This window comes from Lagopus leucura, unplaced genomic scaffold (assembly GCF_019238085.1).
Source record: "Lagopus leucura isolate 7727_CA_CO unplaced genomic scaffold, USGS_WTPT01 Super-Scaffold_100002, whole genome shotgun sequence".
NCBI classification, from domain to species: Eukaryota; Metazoa; Chordata; class Aves; order Galliformes; family Phasianidae; genus Lagopus; species Lagopus leucura.
The window spans coordinates 73202725-73219610 of record NW_024962263.1 but is presented as its reverse complement, the minus strand read 5'-3'; the positions used below and the strand labels follow the sequence as shown (position 1 = coordinate 73219610).

Below are 16886 nucleotides of genomic sequence, written 5' to 3'. Positions count from 1 at the left end.
AAGGGTTCATGTAACTGAAGAATATATCAAGTGAAAGTGAACTCTAAAGATGTTGCCAACGTTCAACTGTCCACATTAGGCAAAATAACCCACTGCCTAAATGGATTTAAGCTTCAAAACTTTTTTAATCCATTTTGTTTCTTCTATGATTTCAAGCTTTTACCTGTTTTTACTGATTATATGCACAAGGCAGTTGGAAAAACAATAGAGCTACTAATATTACACTACTTTGTCCCCATACCTATTATATGCAAGCAAGCATATACAAACTACTTCACAAGACCATATAATATTTTTTCTGACACGGCATATCTACTACATTGTAGAAAGAGCTCAAATTTCTCTAAGTGTGACAATTTTTTTCCTTTGAGTAAATTCTCTCTCTATATATATTCTACATAGGCAGGCCTATACTAGCATCTTAAGTCATTCTGAGACACGATACAGAAGAAAATAGACTAATCTAGTCTATTTACTGAGTTACAACACCTCCAGTTTGCTTTTGACAGCTTGACTACACACTACCAACATATTTTGTTATTTGAAATAAAAGATAATAACTGTGAAGAGATTACTACTGACATGTTAGGAAACAGCTGAATAAGGTCAGAATTGCATATATTACAGTATCAGAGTCATATCTTCTCTGCATATTTCTGGTTTGAGTTCTCCCCAGGAGATTATTTTAATAGCAAACTAGTGATCCTAGAAACACATACTTTTACAAAGCTAGCTCAAAGACAAAAACTATATTTAAGCTTAATTATAGAGCAGCTTTCAAAGTTATATAGTTTTAAGTACAGGAAAGTCTATAAATGCAGACAACACTACTAAGTGAAAGCTGGCTATAATCAACACTTAATCAGCCTTTTACTGAAAACAGACATTCTCCTTAATGAAGCCAAAGGAAAACTCTTCAACCACTACTAAGGCCGGAGCGATGGCGAGAGTAGAACCCTTACAAGGACAAGAATATTTAGGTACTTAAAATGTCTAAATATTGATACATTCTGTAGCAATGAAAGTTACATAAAAATATCTAGTTCTCAAAGGTAACACACGAATGCAATAGGAATCAACACTTCAGATATCAATCTGCAAAGATAGTAATGTATTACTAATGACTTGAATACAAGCCATTTTTCACATAGAAAACTCATTTAAGATAATCAAATCTTGCATCTACTATTTTGCTTTCGACTCCAGGCGTTATAAAGTACTTTCTCCCCAAAATGATCTTCTTTAAGAAGAAAGCATAACATTTATAACATTCAGCTTGTAAGGGAAAAGTTACTTTCAGTAACGGGTATACCTACATTTACTGTAGCCTTGTCAAATTCTGCTTCTGAAGATGTAGGTGATAGGGGACTTATAGGGCTTAGAGAGGGGGAGCTGTCCACACTAGATATGTAGTCTGGGTCAGGAACATACAAAATCTATAAAGAAGATATAATGCAGTTAGATGTTATGCTTTCAAGTTTACTTTAGATTTCCCACTAGTTCAGCTAAATGTCATGCTTTCTCAAAATAATCTATGTGAAGTTATTTTTCCTCCAGTTCATTTTAACAGGAGTTATGAGTTGAGGGAATAAACAATACAACAAAATACTTCTTGATTTTAACTTTGAATACTATTAAATATTGCTTTAGGATATGATAGATATGTAGTCATAATTGAGTAAAGGTTCAAATAGAAAGAATTAGAAGAACTATACAGCTTGTCAGAAACACTGAGAGTACATAAAGACGACCCACTGAATTATTTCCTTTGTTGATTATTTGAGTAACCAAGAGGCAGGTTAGCAGAAGCATTTACAGACATGCCATTAGCACCAAATGTAGAAGAAAAGGAAAAAGTCTCTAATGTTATTCACCCATTAAACAGACTGCTTGGGTGATGGTAAGCATTCAAACTTAGACTAGGTTTTGCAGCAATAAGAAATAAACATAGAATTTTAGAACGGTTTGGGTTGGAAGGGACCTTGAAGATCATCCAATTCCAACCCCCCTGCTACAGGCAGGGACACCTCCCTCTAGACCAGGTTGCTCAAAGCCCATCCAGCCTAGCCTTGAATGCTTCCAGAGAGGGGGCATTCACAGTCGCGCTGGACAATCTGTTCCAGTATCTCATCACTCTCACAGCAAATAATTTAGACTAGATATTAAGAAGAAATCTACCCTCTTCCAGTTTAAAGCCATTTCCACTCATCCTGCTACCTGCTCTTATGAGAAGTTCCTCCCCAGGTTTCCTATAGGCTCCCTTCAGGTACTGGAAGGCTGCTGTAAGGTGCCCCATAAGCCTTTTCCAGGCTGAAGAGCCCCAACTCTCTCAGCCTCATATGATTATTTCAAATAAAAGGCTAATACTAAATGGCCTCACCAGCTACCCTATCACTTCTTTCCAGGCCTAGCTTTAAAGGAAATGAAAAAGGCTGGTAGAAGAGGGGAAAAAAAAAGGTGTGAGCAATACTGATCTAAAAGAAATAATAACAGCAGTTCACACAGCCTTGCTAAAATGACAGCAAGCTTTAAGGTTGGAATAGAAGCATTAGATTTACTGAAGCAGAATTGCAAGCAGTAGCATGCAGTCAGAATCAATGTTTGTAAGTTGTACTATGAAATTATTTTAGATAGCCTTATATATATTCACAAATATATATTTAGCCTGTGTCAAGTGTCATTATGCCATTAAGTACATGTAACTTAAAAACCAAAGTTGCTTGACTTTAGAGAGAGATAGTTACATTAATTGCCTTTTTTTTTTTTTTTTTTTTTTTTTAAGTTTTTTAAAAGGCATGAGGAACTCACAGATTAGAATAAAACTGAAAAAGCCTTTTTACAGAGATGTTAGGGACTTAACACTTGATCTGATAGGAGATGAAAAATATGGGGGAAAAAAAGAGTCTTTGCTGAGTAAGTAACATACGTAGTATAATAGTACCTGTCCAGGAACGACTGCTCTGGAGAAAAGCTTATTTAATTGAACCAGTTCATTGGGTGTTGTATCAAATTTCAAGGCAATACTGTTTAGAGTATCTCTCGATTCCACCTGTATTAAATTGAGGGAAAGAAAAGAAAAACAAAATCAAATCTGTAAGCAGTTAGTTCAAATGCTACCTTGTAACTTTTAATCTTACGTAGATTTTCTGAGATTTTTTCATAAACTTTTCGTCTACATACCTTGGACTGCTCCAAAATGTTAACTACCTCCTGGTTATTAGTCTAATTTAAGCCTGTATGATAACACCTGCCTTCCCATTCAGATTCCAGGAAACCAAGTGTGTCAGTCACACACTGGGCTGCAGGTTGGATATAGCACCAAAACTCTTGCTGTGTAAATTCAATGCTGGGGACTCCTGGACACATACATTATGCTCTAAGAAATCAGACACTCACATCCTCCCTATCTTTATCTTCTCATATCCCATTCTTCAATTACCTAAAAATTGAGACAGCCCCCATAAGTGCTAATACACAAGCTGCCTACTGAAATAAGCTTGTTAATCTGATTTTCCAGTAAAAATCACCGACATCAACAAGATCAGCAAAACAGATCAGCTAGTATTGAAAGACTGAATACAAGCATATTAGAGTCTGTGATTTCTGAGTGAAGTAGTATTTTTTTCACCATCTCAATCTCACCTCTGCTGCCTCTCTCCATTTCCCAAAACATATCCAATATTAATCAATAGAAGAAAGCAAAGAGAGTAGTTTATTTTTAAATCCCATCTACAAAAAAGTACATAGGAAGTATTTAAGGATAATGATAATCATATGATAAACAAGGATGCAACTAGAAGCTTATCACAATAGTACATGGCTTCATAAACACTGTACCGAGGAGGAAAAAAAAAAGGAAAAACATTTATCAGCTAAGAAAATATGAAGCACTATAAGCACAAGTATATTTTTGAGTCTAAATACAGATCACAGCAATAAAAAAAAATCCCATTAATTTCAGTCTTAAATGTCTTCTCATCTGTCCCTCAGCTTACACCTGCATGATATATACCTCTTCTAATACTTACCAATTATACTGAATAAATTTATTTTTCACAGGTTTAGTTTTCCTTTTATTCACTGAAGTTTAAGTTTACTTGACAGATACAGAAAAGAATCCTTTCTGTGCTAAGTGCTTCTCCTTTTTTAAAAAACATAATTTTCAAGGGATAAGGAACAGAAAGGGGAAAAAGACAACTACACCACATTTTCTTCCTTCTGCGTTCTACACACCTGCTTTCACGACAGCAAGTGGATATCACTAGTTGACTGCATACCCCCTGTGATATGCATCTTCTGCTCTTTATGTTCTTCCTTAAAGACATAGGAATCCCATGTCTGTGGGCCCTGTCAACTCTTAACAAACTTACAAGGTAAAAATACTTCCCTTCTGCTTGAATGAATTAGCAGAGGCAGAACAAAAAGGGAATGGGCTGAGGTGAAGGAAGAAAGGAAGGGTCATGAAGTACGCATACAATACAACACACAAGCAATAGCTTTTGGTCTGACAGCAGGCCCACCTTATACCCAACCACACAGGAAAATGCAGTGCTTAGAACCCAAAGACTAAAACGCTCTACTTGTGTAGCATAGAGGTATGTCCTTGGCTAGCCAGCTCCCAATCACAGTCTACTTTGGACAGTTTCAGATGAACTACCATTCTACAGAGCATAACTTAATGCTTACTGTTAGCAGCAGAATGTAACAAGACATTCATTCTTGACAGAAGCAGTAAGGATTATACCAGAATGTAAGTACATATAACGTAGTTAAAATTGAATGATGAAATATTTAACACTAATACATTTTATTGACATTGTGAGAATACTGGTAAATACACCTCATATCTGCTGCCAAGCCCAAGTAGAATATACAACATTAAATAATTGCTCCTCAAAACACATTCCCACTTGTCTGCTCCAAAACTCAAAACTGACCTAAAAGAACTTAGGAAAATGAATACTTAATTAACATTTTCAAAGTTACATCACATCCTAATGGGTCTCTTCCAACTCAGAATGTTCTATGGTCCTACTCTTCTGAATACATTACAGGAATTTCAAGAACGCCTAACTGATAAAGGTGCAAAGTTTTTTTAAATACAGAGTAAAGTTGCCCTGTAACAAGTGCTACAAGCACCATGTACTTCAAAGACTATCATACTTCGACTGAAAACAGTAGTTTGGGATACCAAATACCAATACATTACTCCTTGCATTATTACTTATTAAAAGCAGTATTTTTATATATTACAGTATCCTAAAGTCATATCAAGATTTGAAAGCAGGAGTTGAATAATTTCCTTCCATACAGAATTTGTTATCTTTTTGTCAAGGTGCATTTGTCAGCCTGAATTCATTAAACATAACTACTGCCAAAGAAATGGCAAGTTGCTTTTTTAGAGTTATTCCTGCATTATGGTAGCTCTTCGTACTGGAAGCTGCCATTAAGGTACACAAAGCAGCTAAAACCTCTTCTGGTATTTCAGGTGCAAATGGCTTCTGCACTACACAGTACTACATGATCACAGATATGCATAAATCACAGCATTCTCATATCCTCCTTTTAGTTGGTACCAAAGCAGATAGCAAAAAAAAGCCAACTAGACCAGATATTTACAACTTACTCCATACACTACAACAAAACTGACAGCCAAATCACAAAGGATAGTAGTGTAGCTTTGCTACAGTGGGGAGCAAGACCTTCTAGCCAACTGTGTTGTGTAACTATATAAACAAGTCCCTGTCCTTAGCTTCTACCTTCTGTAGTCATTTACATATGTATAAAAATAAGCATGAAATTCTAAGCCAGAAAAGCAGATGTTATGCATATGACTAGCTAGAGCAATAGATACTTAAGGTCCACATAGCCTGTTTTACTCTTCTATCACTATCCAGATCAAACACCCTTCAAATCCCCTTGTCCCATTTAAGCATAGGTAACTCTCATTAGCCCTTATTTCATATGAAGACTGTTACTTCTATCCACATTTGTCACAAACCAGTACACAAATACCTTCTTTTCTGCCAGATTAACAGTTGGCAAATTTATTTTAGAACTTTATTTAAAGGATGCCATCTGAAGGGATTTGGGCGAGCTTGCAATGATAGCCCACATTAATCTAATCAGATTCAACAAGACCAAGTACAACACAATGCACGTGGGTTGGGGCAATCCCAGATATGCCTACAGACTGGGAGAAGAACACATTGAGAGCAACTCTGCTAAGAAGCACTTTGAGGCCCTGGTGGATTAAAAGCTAGACATGAGTCAACACTACACACTTGTAGAAGTCCAACAGTATCCTGGGCTATGTCAAAATAGAGGTGGCCAGCAGGGAGAGGGAGTTGACTGTCACCATCTGCTCTGACCTCATGGGGCTCTCCCTGGAGTACTGCATTCATGTCTGGTGCCTTTAACACAAGAAAGACGTGCAACTGTTGGAGCAGATCCAAGAGGAAGACTACAAAGATGATTAGAGGGCTGGAGCACTTCTATGAAGGCTGAGGGAACTGGGCTTTTTCAGCCTGGAGAAGAGAAGGCTCCAGGGAGAAACCATGATGACCTTCCATCTTATAAAACAGGAGAGAAACCAACTATTTTACAGTCTGACAGAAGGTTTTTTTGTTTTGTTTGTTTGTTTTCTTTTAAACTCAGAGACTAATGAGGCACTGGAATAGGTCTAATAGAGAAACTGTGGATGACCCATCCCTGGATCTGGACCAGGTTGGATGGGGCCCTGGCCAACTGATCCAGTGGGTGGCAACCCTCCTGACAGCAGAGCTGTTGAGAGAAGAAAACACCATTGCCAAATGCTTCAGCCCAACACCAGCCAATATCAGATTGTGATCTTGTCCACTAATTTTTAAAAAGCATAGTTTCTGTAACATGTAATTTCAAGAAAGACAAGGTCTTCAAATATCGCAAGTACACCACCAAAACCAATTTTAAAGAGCTAACAATAGGATAAATAAAGTAACACACTGTTACTGTGATGTACACTTTCTAAACTCAAAAAAAAATTATGACAGCAGCAACTCAGGAAGTCAGACAAGAACACAGCCCTGGCTTTGGAATGAAGCATCAAGGAAAAAAAGTATGTAGTTTATAGGAGTCCAATCACTCTAGAAAGGCACACATCACTTCTCTACTTTCCAAAATACGTGTGTTCAGCCAATCATTACAGTTCCAAATAGTCATCTGAGTTTGAAATCTAGCAAACCTTGACCTGTTTGATGATCACCATAAAAGCACTTGCTACCTGAACTCCCTGAGATAAGAATGAAAATTACTCCTAATTCTACCTTGAGTAGCTGCATTCATGAGCCACTGTAGTTCTGTTCTCAGCATCCAGACTAACTTGCTTTTAACTAACACAAACTAGTAAAGAATATCTAGAAGCTGGACTTAGCACCAAAAAACTACAAAAAAGATGAACTGAAGAGTGACAGTTCAGTGGTAATAACTCTGGCTTAAGACTGTTTTAAGATTCTGCTCTACTATACACTTGTGCTTTCTTTAATTGATAGCAGAATCTTCTCATGACTATGTTTCACATACGCTATGTTTCAGAAGCTTATTCACTATTTCAGAAGAAAAGCACAGCCTTTATTCCCCAGAGTTGAACAAAACCAATAGAAGTCACATTTACCTTTCCTCAGTAGCTAGAATTCAAAAAGCTGAAATTTGTTTTGAATTTCAACTTCAATTCTAGCCCATACTAAAGGCTTTCTTAAGCTCCCAATTGGAATCAAGCTAATGGAATGCATCTTGCTTTAATACACATTCTCTGACTCTCTTCAAATTACTGTCATAGACTTCATAGTCATTAAACCATATCATTTCAGTTTACTGTAGCACTAAGAGTTAAGTCTTCCTTATCTCTTATTCTTATAATAAGAACGGCAAAGAAATCAAATAAAGCTATTCATAAATTCTCATTTTTATTTTACCCTGACCAACTCCAAAAGCATTTAAAATAACCATGATAGGCTTCTCCCGCTTTAATGTTAACTCTACAAAAATTATTTATAGGTTTATTTCCAGTGTATAACACAAAACAGATAACTCTCACTTCAGTTTCCCTTAGTAACCACAAACGTGAAAAGCTGACTGCAGTACAGTTTGAGGTCATTTCAAGAACAGAACAGGCAGAGAAAGGCTCCATTTTCAGATACTGCTGGAGGATGAGATCTGTACTGCAAAAGGTATGGATCTATGAAATTATTAGAAGGCAGCTGTAAGGTCAGTACCAAAATACAGCCAACCTTTCCCTACCCTGAAAAAAAAAAACCAAAAAAACCTTCATTCTATTTTTTCCCCTCCTGATTCCCACAGTTCATTAGCAGTGCTGAAAGCAGGCAACATGCACGTGATTTTAACTAATATTATTTACTGTTTCTAACTGGCTAAATGGTTCAGCTTTACGTAACATGCTGATTAGTCTGGTGTTGGCAGTTTATTTTTTTTCTTATGAAAAAAAGCAAAAAACTTATGAAGAAGGGATTTAAAAAAGCATTACTCAAGTACTACTGGCTATCTAATTGCTCATTTAATTTAAAAAAAAAAAACGTCGACTACACAGATTCTAAGATTAAAGGCAATGCATATCACCAGTTTGCCTATATTTTGTAAAGAAACTAAATCTGCACTTGGTTTGCAATGACATTTTAATAATCAAGCAGCAACTTACAGAATATTCAATCGTCCCTTTAGGCTTTTGAAAAGACATTCGTCGCCCATCTTTCTTGTCTGCCGTCTTCTTCTGGCCAGTGTCTGAAAGAAATTGAGGCAATGCGCGTGTTAAATTCATTTTCCTCTCAGCACTGTCACAGGCTGCTGACTACAGCCCCGTGGGCAGACATCTAATTCACTGGTTACACAGCTTGCTCCCAGTGATTCTGTCTAACAGAGAGCCAGCTGCTAGGATAACGACTTCATTCCTTTGCAATGCTTTAAGCATTTGACCAATATAAACCACCGATAACTAGGAATCAATCAACAGGCTAAGTACTTGCTAGCATCCAGGAAGCTATTAAAGAAGAAACACTAAAGAGGCAATCTACCCCATTAGACTTCTGGAAGTACTGGTTTAATCGGTTTTCTATTACAGCCAGTCTGCTTTTGTCTAGTGGGCAGGTGGTCTGGAATTCTGGGGTGTTTGAACTTATGAGCTTTTTTAAGCTGCATGCTGTTTGGTAAGGACAGAGTATTTAAAGCTTTTGTGTGAAATGAAGTGCATTCATATTTAAGTTCAGAATTATCTTGTTTGTAGCAAACACACCCTATGAATAAACAGTTAAGATACTAAATAAATAACACAAGAATACTCCTTTTATTGCTGCTTCTTATCTAGATGACCTCCATTTCATGAACCGATCAATAATGTGTACTTCAAGTATATTCTAGTTTTTGACTGATCAGCTTGATGTCATCATGATTAAGACAACAGAAAAGTGTATTTACATGACTCAACAGAAATTATTTAATACCATATCTTTAGAAAAGTTTATTTTTAATATATCCATCTACGGGCAAGTGTGGGTTTTTTTGGGTTTTTTTTTTTTTTTAGATGATTCTATTAAGTTGTACCTCTGCTACAGGGCTTCCATCTTCAACGGTAGTATATCTGCTACATAGGATCCCAAAATATTTAATGAATGAGATGTCATGTTTCCATGCTGCACTGACATTAATTACAGTATTTTTCAAAACATTCAAATTTCTATTGCCATACCTGAATCTGTTCAGTTGAACATTTCAAAACACATTGAAAACAAGAAACAAACCTTACAAAACATGTTCTTCTGCACTACCTTACCACAGATACATTGAGGGCAGAAAGAATGCTCTGCATTTACTTAAGCTAATACGTAAGCTTGATGCAGATTTGCAGTGACTCCTACACATCACTGTTTTTAATTGGTATCCTGACACCAGCACTGGAAAAGAGATTGAAGAATGCTTGTAGGAATCCTCTTATCCCAACTCCCCCAAATTCATACACAGGTAGTTAGTTGAAGCTATCAAGATACAAGAGAAAAAGGAATGCAGCACAAATTGCTTAGGAAGTCCTGAAGTGACAAAAATAATAAGCAATCTAAAACTTCACCAAGTTTTTTACAACTGTAACAGTACTAAAGTTGTAGAGGACCATAGTAAAAGCAACTTCCAGCAGGCAATGTTAAGTACTTTACAAGGGAGTTGTCACTAAGCTAATTCCACATTTTGTATGTACACAGGTCGCTTCTAAAGCAACGCCTCCTATTTATTTCCATGTAAACTTATCAGACACAAACAGCACAATAGCACTGACGAAGCAAATTCTCAGCTACAAACAGTATGTTTCAACACAGTCACCACCACTAGCTATGCATTACAGCCAGCCATGAACAAAAACCAGCATGCTGCATTCAAATCTGCACCAGCTGAGGTGACACTCTGTTTCACAGCTGCTATGACAGTGTCATTTCTTAGGGAAATTTTTCCCATGCAGTCCATCTTTCATCAGCCCAAACCAAAAGGAGTCAGAAGGCTCTGAATCTAGATTATGTGGTAGGTAGGACAGTCCAGGCAAGATGGGCAATGTGCTCCACTGTCTTCCAACTGATACAGGGCATAGGAAGGTTCAACCTCTACTGTCTTATCAACAACACTCACCCCAACATTGTGAATCAACATAATAAGGTAAAAGGCATTAATTTCAGAGCAGCCCTCATATTAAAAACTAAGTGAGCAAGAATGCTCCCATACTCACAAGATAAACTTTTGATATATAGACTAATTATGGTAACTTTTAATAGCTATGATCAATAATGAAGCTGTTAAACCTACTTTCAAACACACTCTAGGAATTCTGAGTCTGAAAAACTGTAGCTTGGCATCCTGGCATCTTCATTCAACACATTAAAATGTACGTCTTCCATAAATTACTATTTGTATCTTAAAAAGAAAAAAAAAGAAGCAAATATCTAAAAGAAATGTTCTCTTCTTCCAGATCAAGCATTTTCTTGCCACAGCTCCTACCTGACCTTGCAGAACAGGCACACCCTTGGCAAGGTGTGGATCACTGCTAACAGCCACCAGACCTGTAGCTGTTCCAAGTTTTCCGATCTTATTAGAACTTCACCAGCAGCCTGATTTTCTGTCCACAGCAGTTCAGCTCAAATACTCATAAACAAAAGTCAAAAGATGCAGTAAGACAAAATGAATTCATTCAGGACCCCATACATATCTTAAAAATTTATACATTGAGTAGGTCTCTATTAGAAGAAGCATCTTTACATGCCACCATTAGCTAGAAATATATAAATCCTGTATATAAAAGCGCTATATATACATATATACACACACACACACACACACTCATTTGCATATATGTCTTTTTTCCTCCCTAATCCATACCTGCTTTTCAAAGCAGATGGACTCACTGTGCATCACAGACTTCAGTGCACTCATGTCACTTAAGAAAAACAACAGCAACCAGGGCAGGGAAAAAGCCTGCTGTGAGCACATGTAAGGAAAGCAAATCCCACGAGATCTCACAGCACAAGGTACCCAGAAGTATATATACTTCTTTAATTTCCTTTTTAAATGTACATTCCCTTCCATGCCTAAGGCAATAATTCTGACCCCTACTTCAGTGCCCACTTCAATTCTTTCCCTCTGTGATAGCACTATTTCCTGCTCCCCATTTGGATACAGGATGCTTCACTCCTGACTCTGACGTAACTCTCCTGAGGGTAGAGGAGATGGATGCAAGTAGCACTAAGCTATGTTTGTGCCACCTGGCTGGCAAAGCATAGGACACTGCTATTTAGACTCCAAATCTCCATCAGTAACAAATGCTTAAGCTATCTATCTGTACATTGAGAATCTGTACATGTCACCAAAAGTGTCATGAACTTAAACTAAGTGGTATTTCAGCTACAGAAATGAGCCAGAATAGCAAAGACAGGCATTCTATATCCCTGATGGCATATTGTAAAGCATCCAAAACTCTCACGCTGAATGAGTGGGCTATTTATTTTTCAGAGGAAAGTCAAATAATCTTTCAGCCATCCTTATATTCCTAGCGCTCTAGGAGGCAAGGGAAAGCTGAAACAACTGTCAGAGCAGGATGCAGAGGTCTGAGAAGACCCCAGCACCAACGTGAATCAGTCCTATCTTTTAATTTACTTCTCTGGTGAAAACACTGTTCCACATGGGCTCATCTTAGTAAGCTGCACACAACCAGCCAACAGTAAGCCTGCTGGGCTACAAGAGACTGTTGTTCTCAGAGCTCAAGTGTAAGAAAGAACTGATCCCATTAATCACACTGTATCATGCAGGACCTCAGGAGTCAAGTGTATTCAGGAAGTGCACTCGTTAAATGTTATTAGATCTGCAGCAATAGTGCTTCATACAAACAAAACTCAGAACTGTTTTCTCATGAATGTTTATACGCTTCTAAAGAGCAGGAGTCAAGTTGATAGGGTGGATTCTTTTTGGTGATGAGTAAAAAGAGAGCATGGGGCAAAGGGCAGGAACTAACACAGGAAGTACCATACTAACACAAGGAAGAACATCACTGTCAGAGCGACTGAGCACTGGAACAGGCTGCTCAGAGATTGAGAAGTTTCCTTCTCTGAAAATACTCAAAGTCTGCCTGGATGCCGACCTGTGAGATCAGGGAACTGCTGTAGCAGGGGGTTGGACTCTATCTCTGGAGGTCCCTTCCAACTCCTACAATTCTGTGATTCTGTGAAAAGGAGACATTTTGTAACATTTGAGTTCATGCTTTAATTCTAAAATGCTCTTCAGTAGGACTGTCTCTTTACCACACCTTGAAGTCTTGAAGCAGAAGAGTAGGTGTCACATCCACAAATAAGAAAGTATTTGAACTGTGTAGGACTTGCAAGACTAGCACTAGGAAGATACAGAGGAGAGTCTGCAAAATGACACCAGACCAACACACAGTGTGAATGCTGGATACAAGTATACAGAAACAGAAAATGAGATGAGCAGAGCAAGAGAACTGTGAACACAATCACCAACAGATGTAGAGAGCAGGACTCTCATTATTCCTATGCATTCGTTTATGCAAAGTAGGAAGAAGAATTTTAGAAACATTATGTTTGAGGAACAAAGAGTTTTAGATAATGGAACTTTGACCTTAAAATAATCAATTGAACAGTTAATAACAGTTAACAAAACTTTAAGACCAATTTCCAGGTGAAAAAATTAATAAGCTAAACAAGCATCCTTGGAAATAAAGCAAGCTGAACAAGTCATCAATTAATTGAAATTATTTGCAATTAGTAGCTGAGCTTATTAGGATCAAGAAGATGGAAGTAAAACTTTTTTATTATTACTGCAAACAAGAACTGTACATTATACATTAGATTTGCATGAGTTTAAAAAGAGAGGCAGAGGCAGCAGACTCGTTAAATGCCTGTCAAGGGCAATCTTCTGCAGGATCTTAAAAACCACCAAAAAACAGACACAGAACATATGGGGTAAAGATTAAGAAGTGAATCACATAAGGAAGTAAGAAAAGTAATCTTGTTTTGGAAGATGCTCTAATATGTTGTTCTTTAGCACCACATGAAACAATTTTCTAATTGATGTAACAGAGGAAGAATTGATAGTATAGTTTATTAGTTTTGATCCACTCGGTAGCAATTAGATCTTTAAAATCTTTTTGGTTCTTCATGAAAAACAGTTTAAGAAATCTTTATAATCTATAAGGCTTGGAGACATGTTCCCCTGCCCCCTCGAATTTTAAACAGCAGGGGCAGCATCTCAGCAGAGCTTTGCTTCCACAGTTAGAAAGTGACTACTATTTTCAGTTATCTCTCAATGTCTTAAGGGAGCTGGGGGGGGGGGAAGGGAAAGAGACCCAAAAGTAGGCTACAAGATGCTATGAGTTACAAGCTTGCTAGATGAAGTTTCAGCAGCCCAGACCAAGGCAGCCTCATAAACAATGCCCTCTTCATTCCTCTTGCTTATGCTAAGCAGCTGCTTCTCACACTGCGATTCAGTCTTTCCTAGCCAGTCACATTCTCAAAAATCTTGATTTTTATCACTGCTCTCATGATTCTTTTCTTCATTTCTCCTTAATGAAGAGTCCCAAACTAACTGCATGTAAGACCTTGTTAATGCTGCATCAGCACTTCAAGCATTTCATAACAGCTCTTTCTTACAACACAAACTCAACACCAATTCATCTGGTGATCCCTGTGGTAACACAGTGCCGTCCTTCAGCTATCCAGCTGGGAGTACAGCACTTCAGCAAAAATAATAAACCACAAGACTTGAGGATTAAAAAACAAACCAAAACAAAACAACCAACAAGCCACATTCAGCAGAATCAGATTTAAGGCATCCTGTATTAGCAGGGCACTTCTCCAAACTGTAGGAAGACCTACAGCCAGCTCCACACACAACCCTTCTGTCACTTATGCCACACTGACTTTCTTCTGAAAGAATGTTTCACAGTCAGGGTAAACAGAAATGCTTCAAGTTTTCAGATTATGCCACAGGATGTCTTAGTAAGCTTCCTTCCTTGTTTTCCCAAAGTCCACATATATAGTTTAACACATTAGTCTACACAGCTGCATGCTCCACCTACTGTAGAACCTTCCTGCAGATCAAACCTATGTGACAACGAAACATGTAAGTCAAAAAAGTTGAATACTCTACTAAGATGGAAAACAAATGCTTGAAAACGAACAAATTAATTGCCCTTCACTTTCAGATATTTGTACATTGCACACCAAATCAACACAATTGCACATATGCAATTTGGATAGCAAGCAGCAAAATAAATAAATAAATATCAAGCAATCTTTAGGCCAGATTTTTATGACTTTACACTTGGCCTTTTCATATTTAAGATGAAGGCATTTCTATGCTGCGTGTGTCCCTGCCCCTCAAGAGCACAAAATCAGGTAGCTCATCCTATTGATGTTGCAGACTTGTGCTCCAAAACTGCTCTGCAAATATGTAAATAGATCTGCTATGCATGTGAAATCATAATCAGTGCTTCAATAGACACCTCACTGTACACATGAACTGAGGGGAGAAGTCAACATACTTGAGGGCAGGATTGCCACTCAGAAGGATGGAGGCAGATTGAAAGAGGGGACTGAAGGAAACCTTATGAAGTTCAAAAGGACAACAGTGCTCTACGTGGAAAAGAGTTCCATGTGCTATGCAGGTCACCTTTTCATGTCTGACCCCAACAGAATATCAGCTTTAAAACTACTTTAACGTTAGAAACTGCATTTTTATCTTTTTCCAGTTAATTCTTGCACAGCACATTAAAACAAGAAGCACAATACAGTCAAAGGTTATGTTACTAGAATGAATTGTACCTAGATTATAAACTAACCCATAAATGACCAGAACACAACACTTCAGTAAAACAACTCATATCAGAACCCTATTGTGTGGTAAAGACTGGATTAAAAATTGTCAACTATGCCAAAGACTAGCTAAAGGGAAAAGAGAAACAAATTAACAGAATAGAGGGATATACTAATGAGTTCCCAATGGACTAGTCTTAAAAGCAATTTAATCACACATTACAGAACAGACTTGGAAGCCGATAGCACATCAATAGCAAAGGAAGATTACAGCAACATGAGGAATTCTGCAGCCAAAAAGCCTGGAGAAAGCAAATAAGGTGAAATGTAACAGTACAAAGCACAAAGTGAAGCAAAAGATCATTTAATATCACATATGCAGGGAACACAATTTCTGATACAAAACAGTGGCGCACAAGTTGAAAAGACTGTGCATATATTAACATATCACAAGATGACTGAGTCATCAGCCTGATATGTTCCAAGATTACATTTTCTTCTTATGCCTCTATCAAGCGAAGTATTTTCAGACGTGAGAGAGAAGCACTGATGTCTTACTAAAAGGTGCTGGTACATTTTACATATACATGCTGATCTAGATGAAGTACAAGAAAGCCTGGAGAATTGTTGCTCCTCAATTCGAAGCTTCTACCATGTTTTATCACAGACCTGTTAAATTTAAGTTCCTAGAAGTTAAGTATGTGAGAAAATAACCGACCTCTTCTTTTTTAAAAGACGTTGAATGTTATTTTATTACTGCTTTATCCCAAATCTTACAGTAAGACTTGATAAATATGCTATAACTTTGCCCTTTTTATTTCTACTGCTCTGCTGCTACTCCACTGGAGTACAGAGCAGGTACAGGACACATGGCTTACTGGATATACTGTGCATTGTTATCAGTCGAGAGCTGATATGACAGAAGTGTCAATAAATCCACAGGCCACTTGGCTGAAATCTGAACAAACAATTGAGCCCAGGGGAGAAGACAACACAAAGTCTTCAAAAAAAAAAAGGCAGCAAGAACAATTCCCCTTACAGACTGAGCGAGAGGATACTCTGAACTAGGAGTTCTGAATGAGTGATCCTCATTTCTTCAACTTCCGTACTTAAAGATATACTGCAGGAAGTCAATACTGCTTCTGATGTTTGGCTCCTCCCTTCACAAATGGGCCGCAGACATAAGTGAGGGGAGAACACCTAGGAGGGGCTATAAGTAATAGACCACTGTTACCTGGAAGAAAATTCCTCAGTGCAGCTATTCCATACTCCGCTTTAAAGCAGAGGTGCTGTCAACATCAAATCGCATCAGCTGGGGATTGGTTGAGTCAAGGAAGCAAGACTTAAACTGATGGAAATTAGCCTGTCATCTGTACCAGTCATGTTCTACCCTCCTAATGAAATTCTTTGTACCATCTAGTTTAAACTTCATAAGCCAGAACTTGCTGCCCCCTCTTTTATCATCTGTTACTACTGAGCACAATCACACCCCCTTAAATCCCCCTTAATTGTACCTGAACCCTTCTGCCTCCCTCTGGG

At 37.7% G+C, this 16886-nt stretch overlaps 1 protein-coding gene across 10 annotated transcripts in view; it reads right to left on the bottom strand.

Moving 5' to 3' along the window:
• Positions 1-16886, bottom strand: part of OXR1 (oxidation resistance 1) — a 241077-nt gene that overhangs the window by 48779 nt on the left and 175412 nt on the right. For 9 of the 10 annotated variants that reach the window (XM_042869630.1, XM_042869625.1, XM_042869624.1 and 6 more), the window contains 3 exons: positions 8693-8775; positions 2942-3049; positions 1317-1436 (listed from right to left, as the gene is read on the bottom strand). In XM_042869630.1, coding sequence (XP_042725564.1) covers positions 1317-1436; positions 2942-3049; positions 8693-8775 — 311 coding nt within the window. The remainder of the gene's footprint in view (positions 1-1316; positions 1437-2941; positions 3050-8692; positions 8776-16886) is intronic. The other variant, XM_042869632.1, reaches the window with a different exon arrangement.